The sequence below is a fragment of the Periplaneta americana genome, chromosome 16, assembly GCF_040183065.1.
Source record: "Periplaneta americana isolate PAMFEO1 chromosome 16, P.americana_PAMFEO1_priV1, whole genome shotgun sequence".
In the NCBI taxonomy this organism is placed as follows: Eukaryota; Metazoa; Arthropoda; class Insecta; order Blattodea; family Blattidae; genus Periplaneta; species Periplaneta americana.
Window position 1 is genome coordinate 154,486,537 of NC_091132.1, and position 16,300 is coordinate 154,502,836.

A 16,300-nucleotide genomic window follows, 5' to 3' on the forward strand; every position below is an offset into this window, starting at 1 on the left:
CACTCTTATACCGAGTTATGAATTAATGTATGTTAATAAAGTTAACGAAACTATTAAAAATAGTTTCCGCTGTATTAACATATAATTAGCTCTTGCGATTTAATCCATTAATTTTGAAATCCGAATAACTGATCAGATATGCTTTAATAGATTAACCGAACAGATTAAAAATAGTCGTGTCATGAAGGAAACAGAACTGCCTTGTGAAGTCTTTGTAGCACAAAATCTGTAAGAATATCATTTGATGTGTTAGTCTTAAGCTAAGATTGACAGGTCTGGGTTTTCTTGCATCAGGAAGCTAATAGCAGTAATATTGTAAGTACATCTGTGCACGAGTCACATCTTATTCGTTTTTTTTTTCTATATGAGATCTCAGCTTAGGTGACAGTTTACATTCACGAACTATCGAAAGATGTACCGTATATTGTATTTTATTGGCGGACATGTTCTTTGTCAAAATAACCACCTGAAGGTACCTGGGAGTTTGCATTTCGAAGAGAGTTAATGATTCTAGTAATTCTATCTCTTAGAATTGAATACTTCGTTCATATGCACCTCAGTTCTTCCATTGGTTGTTTATTTAACTGTCAAAGACAAACTGTAGATGATCAGTTCATATTCAAGTATTGTGCGTGATTGCTGGTTAATCAGAGATCATTGTAGTTAGTTTTGTATATTTGCGAACTTCAGTTACATGACTTACAAACTATTTTGTGGAAAACTTGATTATAGTTTCGGATTTAAATTAAAGGTTTTGGAAAGGTGACTGACAGAAAAACATGTGTTGAAAGTAATGCGGAAAATTCTTCAGATATAGTGGTAACACAAGTAGTCTCCAATACAATCTGAAATTTTCAGTCCACAAGAGCGTCACGACACGAAGATGTTTTACTCACCTGTTTGAGGATTGGACACTGTCGCCTGACACATGGCTATCTGTTACATGGCGAGCCTCAGCCGGAGTGTGATATGTGCGATGTTCCACTTACGGTGAAACATACTTTACTGCATTGCAGGAAATATGACCATGTCGGTCGGCAATATGCAATTCGGCCGACTCTGCGTTACGCTCTTTGAAATTATTTTAGTTGTACAAATACAGTTCTTCGATTTTTATCGAATACAGGACTTCACAGGGTGATTTAGTTTTTTACTGATCTGTTTTACTTACGCTCCAGACCCTTTACATCCAGAGGTTAGCCTACATTTCTTGTTTTGCGTGTGTTTTTAACATACTTGACATTTCAGACCTTTTACATCCGAATATTTTATAAAATTTTATTGTTTTGAAATGTTCTGGTGGCTTTAGTTTTATTATTTTATTGCTTCGTGTTGAATAGTACCTAGGGTTTGAAAACTGCTCACTTTTATGATTCTTTACAAATCACCTTGTGTATACTGCATTTGTGTACCTCGTTTTTACCGTGACAACGCTTTTTAGTTCCTTTTAGCATTCTAGTTATTGTATTGTTTGTGTTTTTGTTTAGTGAAGAATTTTAGATAAGGGCGCAAATAGCCAGAGTAGCTGACGTACCCTTAAATCCCACTAACTAATTAACTGAAACATTTCATCTTTTCCAAGGTGGACCTACCTATGTATACTAATGTTGCTACTTCCAATTCATCTTATCTGGAGCACTCATTACTGCCATGCGTGATCTTATGATCATGGCACGCATGTGTTTATTTAAACTGTTAAAAAAGTAATACTACGTTATGGATTTGAATTTTGGAAGTGCCTATTGGTTCAGAAGATATGTGGCAACGCTGTCAGTGCGATAAGATCATTGCGGGTACAGTTAGGAGCTGTCTGCAGTGTTAGCTATCTATTCGCGTTCATCGGCAGTAATACGATGGCAGTCTTTGTGGAAGTATCGTTTTTATCGCATTGTTTGAAGATATTTATTAGGATATTTATGTTGGTCGTGATCTAGAGCAATCATAGCTACTGCTGTATTACTAAGGACGTTTAGTCTTCCATTTTGATGCAAGTCTACTAATTATAAATGTGTCGTGATTATATTAACATCGTAGACATGGATGAGGTCACTACATAGTTCTTTCTATGAAGTCCAGTACATCTGCATCTTTGTGGCTTGTAGTATTGATTTAGAAATTGAAATATATTTTACAGTATATGTGTTTGTGTATATATATATATATATATATATATAGGTTTTGGCCCACATAAAGTGTTACAAATTAATATCTCTTAAGTGGATCAATATAACTAAATGCTGACATTTCCTACAGCTTTCAGAGGAGGGGACGTTCATGATAGTTTCATGGACAACATTTCAGCATTCCCCAAAATGGGGTTACGAAGGAGTCACTTCAGAATTTTAAATGGAATGATAATAATTTTTAGATATTTTGTATTGTCCTAAACAAATTGAGTAACTTTAGTTTAAAATATTTTTTTTATATTTAAATTATGAAATGGCATAGATTGTTTGAAAGGAGACAATTCCAATGCACATAAATAATAACTCATTGATTATAGTTCACGTTAACACTGTGTTTAAAAATTTTAACACTTTTCAACGTGTGACTAAATAACTTTATATTTTTAAATAATAACTTTTCATAATTTTATTAATTGCTGAAATTAACCTTAATTTAGATCTAAACACATAGTAAATCTTTTCTAAAAAAAATTCAGTTCCATTTATTTCAATATTATGATTTCAAAGCCACCTTAACTCTCAAAATATGTGGCTGGCCAAGTTGATTGTTTAGTGTGGCTCTTTTAGATTCAGAAATATGGCAGTTTATGATGTGGAAGTAAATGATATTAGTGCTAGGGGAATGCAGGAGAAACTATAGAATTGCAGCGGTAATGTTCAATGAAATATATGAAATGCAAATGTCTTGTATGAAATTCAAACGACTGGAAACATGGCTGCATAACAATAGAAGTATAAAGAACAAGAATCGCTTGAAGGTGAAATCAAAAGTTAATGATAAAAATGCTATAAATATTCTTGCTGCTGTAGAAGGAAATCAACAGATAAGTCAAAGTGAATTGGCCAAAGGCAGTGGGATTAGCAACACTTCAGTGCAGGAGATACTGAAGCATAACCATGCATCAAGACCCCACACAAAGAGATTTTGAGCTTCTAGTTGTTTTTTGTGAGTTGCTACATAATGCTATTGCAGAGAATGGTTCGTTCTTGGTAAACATATTATTTTCAGATGAAGCGACATTCTCAAACAGTGGATATGTTAATAGGCATAATATGCATTATTGGGCATCTGGAAACCCCCAATGGATGAGAAATGTGTCTTTTCAGCATCGTGGGTCACTGATCCTTGGAATCCTTGATAACTTTGTCATCGGTCCTTATTTCTTTGAAGGCACAGTTACTGCTGACACATATTGCCATTTTCTCAACCATGAATTACTTTCGAAAACAATCCCGTGAATTCGAGAAGAGAAATGTGGTATCAGCAGGATGGCGCACCACCACATTTTGCAATACGTACATGTGAACTATTAAATGAGAAATTTGGTGACAGGTGGATTGGGCGTGGTGGGCCTGTTGCATGGCCACCTCATTCACTCAATATAACACCATTGGACTATCTTTTTGGGGGCTACATAAAACAAACAGTCATATTTCCACCACCTACAACAAAAGAGGATATGAAACATCGAATAAATGAAACTTCTCGCACTATTAGCTTCTGTATGTTAAAAGTTACAGAAAACTTTTCTACAAGAATCACCAAGTGCTTAGATGTTAATGGAGGCTACTTTGAGCACTTAATGACATAATGTAAAGTAAATACCTTGGTATTTATTGATTTCCTTATTCATTTTGTAATCTTTTCCACTACTGCATACTTCAATGAAAACTCCCTTTAACTCCTCAACAATTTACAATAAAAAAAATTAATAAAAGCTGCTTAGTTTATTGAGAGGAACAAAAATATTTTAAAAAATCTGTGGTTTCATTTAAAAATCTGAAGATACACCCTGGCGCCCTCCAAAGGGGCCAGGGGAAATATTGCCCATATCACAGTTTGACAGACCCTCCTTCCCCCAGTAAAATTTAGAAGACAAAGAATTCTGTTTTATCTATTCATTTAAGAGAAATTAACTTGTAACACTTTTATGTGGGCCACTCTGTGTGTGCGTGCGTGCTGACTTATGACTTTTTAAGGAACCCCTAGGTTCAATGCCACTCTCATAAGCCCGCCATCGGTCCCTATCCTGTGCAAGATTAATCCAGCCTCTTTCATCATATCTTACCTCCCTCAAATCCATTGTAATATTATCCTTCCATGTACATCTCTGCAAAGGTCTTTTTTCTTCCGGCCTCCCAACTAACACTCTATATGCATTTCTGAATTCGCCCATATGTGCTACATGCCCTGCCCATCCCAAAGTCTGGATTTAATGTTTCTAATTTTGTCAGGTGAAGAATATAATGTGTGCAGTTCCGCGTTGTGTAACTTTCTCCATTCTTTTGTAACTTCATTCCTCTTAGCCCCAAATATTTTCCTAAGAACCTTATTCTCAAACACCCCTAATCTCTGTTCCTCTCTCAAAGTGAGTATATATATATAGTAGTTTTCAACGATCCATTTATTTTACATGAATCTGTGTGTCATGGTAATTGACGCATAAAATTAATTTTCTGCATGTCCATATAATGTATGCATACCCTGTAATTCGTAATAACGATTTCTGGGCAGTAAGAAACGGTTATATAATATGATATATATCCCCAATATTGCTTCATTTCAAATATTAACATACTATTCTTTTATATATTGAAATTAGTTTCGATATTCTGTTTTTTTTTTTAGTAGGAGATTAATACTGAAAGAAGCCATCGCTATCATTGAATCAGACGACACTCCAAATAATGTGGAAAACATATTTATAGAACCTCCTGCTGTGCACTTCGATTCTGATGAAGATTCAGGTGACGAGGATGGCAGTGGTCATGTCGACAATCTAACTGGCTGTCAACTATCTAGCGGAGCTGAAATAGTTCTGTGTAATAACGAACGTGTTGGGGGAGTTGATTGTGATTTACCTTCTTCCTTAGTGCTACCACCTCTAAACAAAAAACTAAAGAGACAGTCTAAAAGCAACATTACATGGAGTAAAGAGGATATTATCGATAGAAGCAATGTGTTCCCTGAAGCGGACTATACATTTTTGCATGGAAAGTCACCTGTAGATTGTTTTGAGATGATTGTGAATGATGAACTTATAAATTTGCTAACAGAAGGATCAAGCAACTATGCATTAATCAAGAACTGCATGGACCCCAAGATAGCTTTCGAGGAGATGAAGATATTTCTGGCCATATTACTTCTTTCCGGATACAACACTGTTCCCAGCAAGAGATCTTATTGGGAAGCAGGAGGTGATGTCCGCAATGAACTAGTTGTGAACGCCATGAGACGAGATCGCTTTTTGGAAATCTGTCGTTTCGTTCATTGTGTTGACAACAGTAAACTCAACAAAAATGATAAATTGTGCAAACTTCGTCCATTAATAAACCATTTGAAGAGTCGATTCGTGAAATTGTTCCAGCCAGAACAGTGTCTTGATTTCGATGAGTGCATGGTGGAATATTACGGACGCCACAGTTGTAAACAATTTATCCGCGGAGAACCCATCCGGTTTGGCTACAAAATCTGGTGCCTCAATACGTCAACCGGATATTTGATAAATTTTGATGTTTACCAAGGGGAGAACCCTAATGGCAATGTCGAATACGAAGAAAACTTTGGGAAATATGCTGCTCCGATGGTATCGATGCTGGACGAGCTACCAGAAAAACTGAAGCTGCTACCATTCCGGATTTATTTTGGCAATCTCTTCACAGGAGTGAAACTGCTTGCTCATCTCAAGAACCGCGGTTATGGTGCCACTGGAACAATCCGTGAAAACAGAATACCGAAAGACTGCCCACTTACGTCATCCAAAGAGATGAAGAAAAGGACACGTGGCTCTTATGAAATGGTGAACATTTCAAACGAAGGAATTGGTATTGTGCGGTGGGTGGACAATTCCGTGGTGACCATAGCATCTACTTGTCATGGAGTGCAGCCTATTTCGTATGTGTCTCGTTACTCACAAGCACAAAAGAAGAAAATGCGAATTCCTTGTCCTACACTGTGCGATGCATATAATAAATTCATGGGTGGAACAGACAGGATGGACGAAAACATTTCATATTACCGTATAGGCATACGGGGAAAGAAGTGGTGGTGGTCAATTTTCACTTGGATGCTGGATGCAGCAGTCCACAATTCGTGGCTACTTATGAAGAAATCAGGTGCCAACATTTCACACCTGGAATTTCGTCGCCACATCGTGCAAACGTACTTACAAAGGTACAGAAACATGCCAATTTGCACAGCACGGCCATCAGTTACAAGGAGCAGTAATCAAAAGTGCCGCATCAGTGTCGACATTCGTCTTGATGGTGCAGGACATCTCGTGGCAGCTTCAAATAGACGTCATTGTGCAGGTAGAGACTGCAACAGTGTTGTTCGTACTGAATGTACGAAGTGCAAAATAGGACTCTGCATTCCATGCTTCGTTCCATTTCACACTAAGTGAAAGTTGCTCAGAAAATAATTGATTCTGCAATTGATATGTTAGTAGGCTAAATAAGTATATTTATTCATATTATTTGTTCTGTAGCAAAATAGAAGCACACTATGTACAATATAGTAGTAGTAGCAATAACAGTAGCATCTATTGCCCAAATGCTTGGAAGTTCTCTATTTGCCTTCTAGCTTCCCAGTATAATTTAGAGTCCGAATGAAAAAGATGTGATGCCAAAGCTGGATATTTTCGTAAATTTTCTTGATTCATCAAAGAGCCTTCTAGGTTACACAAGATGGATTTTGGTGAACCAAAGATTCCAGTTATTTTAAACATGTGTCCTAAACAATCATGGTCAGTTAGGATTCGAAATTTTGCTACTGCATCATGTCGAGGAGAATTAGGTATAATATATCTGTCATCGATTTGCAAAAAGGAACATGTCCAAAATAACGAAGTGTTGGAAAATCGCAAAAAAAAAAAAAACATAACAGACTTCATCATCATCATCATCATGAACAGGTTCGTTTTAGGTCAAAATGGGCTGTGATGGTGAACCTAGCGAAGATGGTCTTGGTCTTTCCACTGATGTTTTGGTGTCCTTGATCTCGATGTCCTGTTTGGAGTGTACTGGAATGCTAATTTTGGGAGTCTAACAGACATTAAAAAATTTTAATGTTCATGACTCCTGAATATATGTATCCGTAGTGATCTAATTAGAAAAAAATATATGATTTCCAACACTTTGTGATTTTGTACATCGACGACAGATATAACTTCTAACAAAATGTGACAAATACGTGTTATTTTATTTCTTGAGAATTATCCGAGAAACTCGTAATTACAGAAAATTGTTCCGAAAATAATGTTTTTATAAAGTATTTTGTAGTCTGTAATTGTTATAAATTGCAAATATTATATTTTTCTGAATGTTGCTAATAATATTTTTGCTGGATGTCAACTCCTAGACAGATATAACAAATTAACTGGCATTAACGCCTAGCGTGATCATATGAACTCAGCCCATAGCGACCAAACGGCGTAACATACAGACGAAATATTTTGTGAATGTCGTTGACAGAAAGTTAATTCTTACGGTGAAAACATATTCGGTATTTTTTTTAGTCTGGCGTTAAAGGGTTAAAGAAAGTGAAATAACGAAGAAACTTCTGAAGTATCATTAATCCAATGACGTGTTTGGCGAAGAATGTGACAATGATTAAGTGTAAACTAGATCTTTTGTCTTTTTTTTTCTACAAAAAACTGCATGCGTTTTGCACAGTCAAGGTATTTAAAAATGCATGAACGTTATCTTGGAGAGGAACTGTTTTCGTGCGAAAGTGTTTTTCGCATTGGAATTCACTGAAAAGGCATTGATGCCAACTTACTGAAAAAAATATTCTAATACATTATTTGTGTACTATGTTTTACGGAATAGAGTGACCTAAAAATGCATGAAAGCCAGCATATGGATAAGAAAGCATTAAGACGCGAAATTTGTTGAAAATGCTTCGCAGAGAATAGTAACACAGACTGGTATATACAGTCACGAAGCTTGAGTTGTTGAGGGTACTAGGAACAATAGACTGTGACTACTATTTCGTATTTTCTGTGATGAGGCGATAGTAGCGATCCTAATGGCTAGCAACTATCTATGGATCCATATTTGCTATATATTGTTCTTTGTGACTGTATATATTAGACTGTGATAGTAACCTAAAAAAAGAACAGTAGTAAGGTTAAATCCATTACATCAGACACAAACAATATTCAAATGCGATATCTATGGAGTGACGCAGTCGGGTGTCCTTTGAAGACATAGACGTCAGCATGCAAGTGAGGAACCATTCAAATGCGACTTTTCCGGAAAGTGTTTCTTGCAGTCAAATAACCAAAAGAATCTTGAATGCTAGCACATTACTGAGTAGCTATTAAAATGTATTCTTTATTAGAATGTGCTTTCCGATGCTAATAAAATTAAAAAAAAAAAAGTTTATTCCTGGATAGTGGTGAGAACGCCTTAGTATGTGATGTCTGTGGAAAGTGTTTTACGATAGAGTGATCTTAAAAGTCATGGCCTCCAGCTTTCTGTCGAGAAACCACCGAAAATCGGTGTTTGTGGCAACAAACTGTCGTGACGCGATCTATGTGTCAAGATTTTCTGTTAGCGGAATGGAGTGAACGGTCTATAGATAGAAGACTGTTTCTTATGTTTGTATTGTTGAGCCCATACGTAATTAATTAGTACACATAATTAGGAAATAGAGCGTATGGATCAATAGTGATAAGTAATGGTTGCAATCGAAATCACTGTAACCAGAGGTATTGGGGAAGTACAGTAGTGGCAAAAAAACCTTGTACCTGATTTCAGAGTCACAGATTCAAATTTTGCTAGTCACAAAACACATCCATGTTGTATAATTAATTGTAACAATGAAATTTATTGCATTTGTTCGATTCTTGCCTCAAACTTACAGACGAAAAAATTTCAAGACTTTTATTTTCTTCTGGCACCAATATTACATTTTTATCTCTGTTCAGCAAAGATAACTGCGTATTTTTACATTACATAGCTTCACTATCCATATTGAAATTGCCATAGTTTTGACACAGTGCACAGCACAGGATTCTTTTGTATCGGCTACAAGAGACGGTCCGGCTTTTTTGCCACGACTGTACAACAGAATTAGCTATGGAACACAGATGCAGGAGTAATACGAAAACATATATTCATATTAACAGTGGTGAAAAAACTCTCCCGAAATCACATGAGCAAGGCCACAGAGAGAATTTGACGACTCCTGAATATGGACAAACTAAAAGAGATGGAAGGTAATCTGCTAGACATACATCAAGCCATACAAGATGGGCAGCAGAACAGATGGAGATAATGATCAAAGCCAGCACGCTGCCCAAACCAAGAGAGAGAAAAGCAAAAAAATGGTTCGATAAAGAATGTCACCAGGAAAGGCAACACACATTTAGAGCTCTACAGGAAGCCACAAATACTCTGATAAGGCAGGATCTGGAAGACTACAGGGCAGCGAGGAGGAAATCCAAGACACTCCTGAATACAAAAAGAATGGAACATAGAGAGAAAATATCCGTCTGATCCAAGAAATAAAACAAGTTTCCTTTCAAGAAACCCGGGCGAGACAACCACGATTCCCAACGAACATACCGATGCATATATGAGAAGAATACCATAATCAAAGTACTATGTCACAAGGAAACCAGACCCTCACCAATGAAGGACGGAGAATGGGAATCAGACACACCTTTCACAATTGCAGAAATAGAAGGGATCATCAAACAAACTAAAGACAAAAAAGCCGCACGACCAGATGGCTTATTCTATGAACACTTGAAGCAGTCATTTCCAACTTTAGGAGAAGTATGGACCAAATTGATGAAGAAGTGCCTGGAAAATGGGGATATACCAGAAAGCTGGAAGAAGACCTCTCTGAAGCTACTGTACAAAGAGAAAGGAAGCATAAACTCACCAGAAGCCTACAGGGGAATTGCACTGGAGTCAACAATTTTCAGAGTACTAACAAAAGCTATTACACAGAGAATCGGGAAAGTCATCAACTCCTCATTGGCAGAGGAACAGTGTGGATTCAAAAAAAACCGATCTACCCTAACAGTGGCGGAAAACCTAATACAAAATATCCATATGGAGATAGCAAAACCGAGGGGCAAACTGTATGTAGTATTCGTGGATTATTCCAAGGCCTTTGATCGAGTCAATAGATGTATCTTATTGCGCAAATTGGAAGAATTAATACACACCACTATACCATATAGATTGGTAGCCAACATGATGGCGCAGAATCTGATAAGGTTGACGACAACCTAAGCAAATCAAGATGGATAAGCTAGACAATTGGCGTATTACAAGGAGACCCCATAAACCCACTACTATTCAATGTTATTACATGGGGCAGTGCAAGAAAGCAGAAGTTGTAAATGTCTATATTTACGCAGACTGCATAGCACTCGCCTCACATGACAAAGCACAGCTGCAAATAGCAGTAAACAATCTTGACAGATGGGCCAAATTCAAAGAAGCCAATATCAACATGGAGAAAACAGAACTTGTAATCTTTCGGAAAGGAGGAAGAATAGGAAAAGTCGACATAATAACACTCAATGGGGAATAGCTACGACTGTCAAACTCATTCAAATACCTTGGCATTACACTTCAGACCACCGGAAAGACCTTTAACTCTCACATAGCAGAAAGAACGGTGGCAGCAATAAGATCTATGCACGACATAAAAATATCCGCATAATGCCACTTGACATAGCCATGAAACTGTTTAAGGCCAAAGTACTCCCCATAATACCATATGGGTTAGAACAGATAGTGGAATACCTAACAAAGAAGCAGTGGACAGACATAGAGAACATCAAAGCGAGGTACCTGAAAAGAGTACTTAGACTCTCAAAATACACCATCTCGAGATTAATATATTGTAAATTTATTTCAACTCAACAACAATGTAACTTTATTATCTCAACAATAGGTTTTGCTCTCCACACAGTAACACAGTATTCATTAGTGCACTCCACTGACGACAATGACAATTTACTTGGACTATTACGAACAACAATGGACTGTTAATCTTAACTAATATTTACAAAGCACTATTTACAACAGAACGGTCAGTTCTCAGCTCACAGCTCGTTTGTCTTGGTTAGTTCTTCTACCTCTCACTCGCGTTCACAGAAACTCGAACCACAGACCTTCAGAGACGATCCGCTGAACTTCGAACTCAGGTCCCCCAACTGCGGTCCACTGCACTCGAACTCCGGGCTTCAGGCTCCACAGTTACGGACACAACTCAAGTCGCGCTCTGGTCTCGAAGCTGGCTTCTCTGCTACACAAGACTGGCTTACTGACTGACTGACTGACTTCACTTGCGTCTTCTCTTTTATATAACAAAACCATAGTAACGAGAAAGTTCGCGAAAGATTCCACTCTCGAATAATCTGGATTTCCACTTCGACGGACTGGTGGACGATTCGGGAGGGTCCCCCCCCCTTCACTCCGCACATAGCAGTTTGCTTCCTTCAATTCTCGGCAAGCACCAGATGCGCGCGCAACCTCCCCTCGCGCGTCGCAGTAGTACACTGCCCCTCTACCCTCTCAGCATCCAGACACTCCTCTCGCCGCCACACCTAAGCGACCAACGGACACGGGTTCGAGCCCCGGTGCAGCTGTCACAATATGTCATGGCAAAGGAAACCTTTCTACTCGAGGAAATCAGGCTACAACTAGCAATAGAAATAACAGCCCAGCTGAAGGTAGCCATCAACAACAGGAAAGGAAAAGAGAAGGAGATATGGGAAGAATTTGCCACGGATGCGGTGATCAAACTTCGAGCTCTGCCATCTAGTGACGAGACTAGCGGTATACAGCTTCCACAAAAACATCTGCAGCAACAATCGATACCACGATCACAGCGACAACTGTGTGTGCTCGTTATGTGCTAAATTGTTTGAACGTAACCATATCCTTTGATATGAGAAAAGGAAGAAGACTTTGACACAATATAGTAAAGACTAAATAACTAAATACCCATTGGGTGGTTTTTCTCTTTATTGTTATTATTAAAAGTAAGTTGTTACCTAGCTTGAACTTAAAACTTCAACTTCATTTTTACGCTATTTCAGTTTTTGCAACATTTTTCAGTCTTTGAGCAAGTAAAAAGTACGCTTAGAATTGAGCTATTGACTTCATTCAAACACCAAATTGAAGCTTAGACATAGAGCTATGTTGTAATCTAAATTTAACTAATTTAGTTCATAGCAAAAGCATTGCCTCCCAATAAATAATAATAAAAAAACAAAATAACCTTTACGCGCGTTAAAAAATAATTACATAAAAAATAAGTGAGAAATGCTATTAAGTTCATTCTAGACTACAACATTGTTTACTGTTTAGGTATCAATTTGGTGAAAAGATTATTGATATAGATCAGCAGTCATAAGAACAGTGCACCATTGGGATAGCGTCTCTTACTTGCAGATAAGGGACTGCCCTATGATGCATCCATGGCTGCTGGTAGGTATGCTCTCTCCCTCTTTCTGCTGCACGACGGAGCATATCACGAAGCATTCTTACCCATTACCTGTTTCAGCAAGTGCTGACGACGATTGATCTAGATCAATCGGAAGCGAAAAAATGCTTGCCTTTTTCACAAAATTTTTGCCCTGTGCCCCCGAATTTTATTTTGTTTTTGTTTACTTTCTATTTAACTGTAAGAAAGTAGGAAGTGAATTTTGAATTAAATTGAAGGAAAATTGTAAATTTTTACCCCAAGAGTTGATGCATACCTTATGTGCACTTCATTTGTTTAATGGATTGTGTTGCGTGTTAGGTTAATCTCGTGAAATATTATGTTAATAATACAATTGTGGTAAAAATAAATGTTTACAAAATTCTTGAGTTGAGAATAACGTGTAGCTATAATATATAGGCACTGTACATGCCAATGCATTCATACAACATTCGGCCCTATGACGACGATCCTACTCAACACAGCCTCTGGCCAGTTAACTTAATTAGTGGCACAACAGGATGAAGTGTATAACAGTTATCATGTCTGACTGTGAAAGAAGATCACTGGGTCAAAATCCTACTTGGAACAAAGTACCTGGTTGTTATTTCCCCGAGTTTCCTCTGAGACAATAAAAAACAAATGCTGGGTAACTTTCAGCGCACATTACCACTTTCATTTCATTCAGACGCGATACATAAATTACAGTTGATATGGCATCGTAAAATAAAGCAATTAATATTGTGGTGTTGTACACCACTATTATATTGATTGCTCCGACATCCTATCCGACATGTTAATATGTACTCTTACTACAGGCTCTGTTATTCTTCTTTAATCTCACTAGAGAGCGTAATGTTTGTATTCTTTGGTTTTTGTTTTCCCTTATTTCATTACAGAGGGCAATACATATCATCTTTTCTGCAATTAAAATTCTTTCTTTTTCTGTTGAGCGCTGTCTTGGGATTGGATCTTTTGTATTGTAACAGACTTACCCCCGCCATCGACTGTGGACTGTGCTCTGAACTTTGAGGATCGTTAGTCTGCTGGAGTCGACCTGGAGTCACGACTGGATACGGACCTCTGCTATGGATTTACTCCCCTGCATCATTATGTACGGCAGGTTCAGACATACATATTGGGGACTATATGAACTGACCAGCTCATGTATTGGTACCACAGCACAGCCCGTGCTATGTTTTGGGCTCTTGGGAATGGAGCTAAACATTACTTGGAATTTGTCCTGATGTACGGCAGTTTGGAGTTGGGAGTATTCAAGATGCGGCATTATTAACCAGCAAGTTATTTCGTCGAGTCATCAGTGTCTCCACTGAGGTTAATTAAGGAGCCTTACGTCGCTATATTGGTTGGTCTATGCATGGGCGCGTAGTAGTGGTATCATTCTAGTTAACCAAGAAGCTGTTCTCCGAGCCATTGTGTCTTCACTGCTGTTATCCTGCGGTTATTCTTCAAGTTATATCTGCTGGCAATAAAGTCAGTTATAGTGGCTTATGTCGCTGTATCGTTTCGTTGTACGTACTGGGGCGTAGTTTCCGATATCATCTCTGCAAACCTCGCGTCTGTTTTACAGCTTGTCGGCGTGGGACACAGGTAGTCAGCAGATACACTTTCTTATCTTATGATAATCCAGCTCGCGGTGCCGCGCCATTATTCCATCTTGTGTGGCACTAGTTCATTCTAAAGTCAAATTGGCTTACTATTATTTTCATCATTATTCTTGTTATCTCAGTCTTATTGGTTATACAGAGAAGATTTCCGTTTTAGGGGTTCTAGGTTTCTCACCCCATTAAGCCGACTATTTTAGGTATCTATCATCATCACTCATTATTGTATTTACTATCATGGATAATTATTAGTAACACCTAGTCATGGATTATCTGGGGAATTGTATGTTGGATTTTTCAGGAGTAAGAGTTTGTCAATTGTCAGTATCTTGCAATTGTACTTCTTAAATATTATTTTTAAGGATTATGTGCGCTAATGTTATAAGCTCTTGAAGTGATTATTAAAGATCATGTGCACTAATGTACAAACCTTGATGTGTTTAAGTGGATAAGTAACAGATTTGGTGTACAAGGCAACCATTATAACAAACGTATGTTTTAATGTTCTTGTTGATTAGCATCAACCCCTCTTCAGTGAGGAAGCTCAGCACTTGTTTTGTCTTCTTATCTGGGTGATCTATTCTGCAGTTGAGGTCTCCTGCAAGCAGAATCCTGTCTTTGTTGTCCACTTCATTTAGGATGTGGGCGATGCTATCTGTGATGTCCAGAGCAGCACATTCTGGGTATGTGCTGATGTTGTTCATGTTTGTTTTTACTACTACCATGTTGTCCTTCCAGGTTAGAACTTCAAAAGTTGCCATGTTTGGTCTCAGTAGGCATGATACTTCTCCGTCCGATCGGTTTTCCAGGTATTTCGTCTTTTGCATATCCATGTATATTGTAAAAACTTGGTACTGTGAGGTCATTTTCTTTTGTCATGAAAGTTTCTGTTAGGGTGCAGACGTCCATTTCCTCATAGATGCTTTCTGGCATACTGTTCGTCGCTCCTTTCAGTCCTTCCACATTCCAGTTCAGCACTCTTACGGTAGCGTGTTGGTTGTTCTTATTCCAGTCTGATTCCCCTGTTATTTTGTCTTCTGGAGTGGCGAACTTTGGGCCAGAACTCTGCTTGGTTTGCTTGCTGTATGTATTCTAATGGGATCCCTATTTTGAAAGCCTTTTTACTTCCCAGTGTTCTTAGCTCTTCGCATGAGATTCTTTTCCTGATTCTTTTTCAGGCCAGGAAATTCTTGACCTTTTCTTCCGTGATGTCTTGTGACAATTAGTCCATGTATAGTCAGGTCGTTTGCTCTCCTGGTTGCAATATTTGGTCCTCGGAAGTATCGGTCCTGATGATGACTGGTATCCAACTGGTATGTTGTCGTCTCCTGTATACTTGGAAGTCGTCTTTGTCGGCATCTTCTCCTTGTTCATCCCGCTCTTTCGATTCTCCTTCCACTTCTGTTTCATTGTCCATACTCATTTCCCTTATCTTCTCCGTGGTTTGTCTGCATTGTATCTTTGCCCGCTTCTGCAGCTTCAATTTCCAGAGTCTCCTTGGGCATAGTTGGCCTTGTGGGTGCAGGGTTTTTCTTTCTTTCTTTGTTAGTTGTGGGTATTGGTTGTATCGTTTATTTTATGACTGATGATCTGCCTTTCAGAACGTTTGCATAGTCTGATTCAAAGGTATGGCTATTTACTGGGATTGACATCTTCTTCATTTCGTCTGCTATTATGTGTCTTATGTGAACTGCCACCGTTTTCAATTTTGAAAAAAAAATGTAAATAATTGCTTTTAAATCGTAAAAATATCTTTTTCATATAGCAGAAGGACAGTGTTTTACACATACTAATTTTCGTTATTGTACAAGATACAGTAATGGAGGGGAAAATGTTGAATATTTCCAAAATTTTACTGCTGTAAGCTCTACCTAACCCCTTAATACAATTTCTTATAATGAATACATAATGGTTATGATTTTCGCTATCCTGGAAATAATATAAATTGATAACATTAATGTAATGGAAACCAGTAAATACATTGTGACTTTGAAATAAATGTACAGTATATTGGCCTAATAGTACATCTACTG

At 37.8% G+C, this 16,300-nt stretch overlaps 1 protein-coding gene across 2 annotated transcripts in view; it reads left to right on the forward strand.

Moving 5' to 3' along the window:
- Nucleotides 1-7,519, forward strand: part of LOC138691469 (piggyBac transposable element-derived protein 3-like) — a 30,529-nt gene extending 23,010 nt beyond the window's left edge. The window contains exon 5 of one of the 2 annotated variants that reach the window (XM_069813420.1): nucleotides 4,816-7,519. In XM_069813420.1, coding sequence (XP_069669521.1) covers nucleotides 4,816-6,589 — 1,774 coding nt within the window. In that variant the 3' untranslated portion in view covers nucleotides 6,590-7,519. The remainder of the gene's footprint in view (nucleotides 1-4,815) is intronic. The other variant, XM_069813421.1, reaches the window with a different exon arrangement.
- Nucleotides 7,520-16,300: the final 8,781 nt, after the last annotated feature.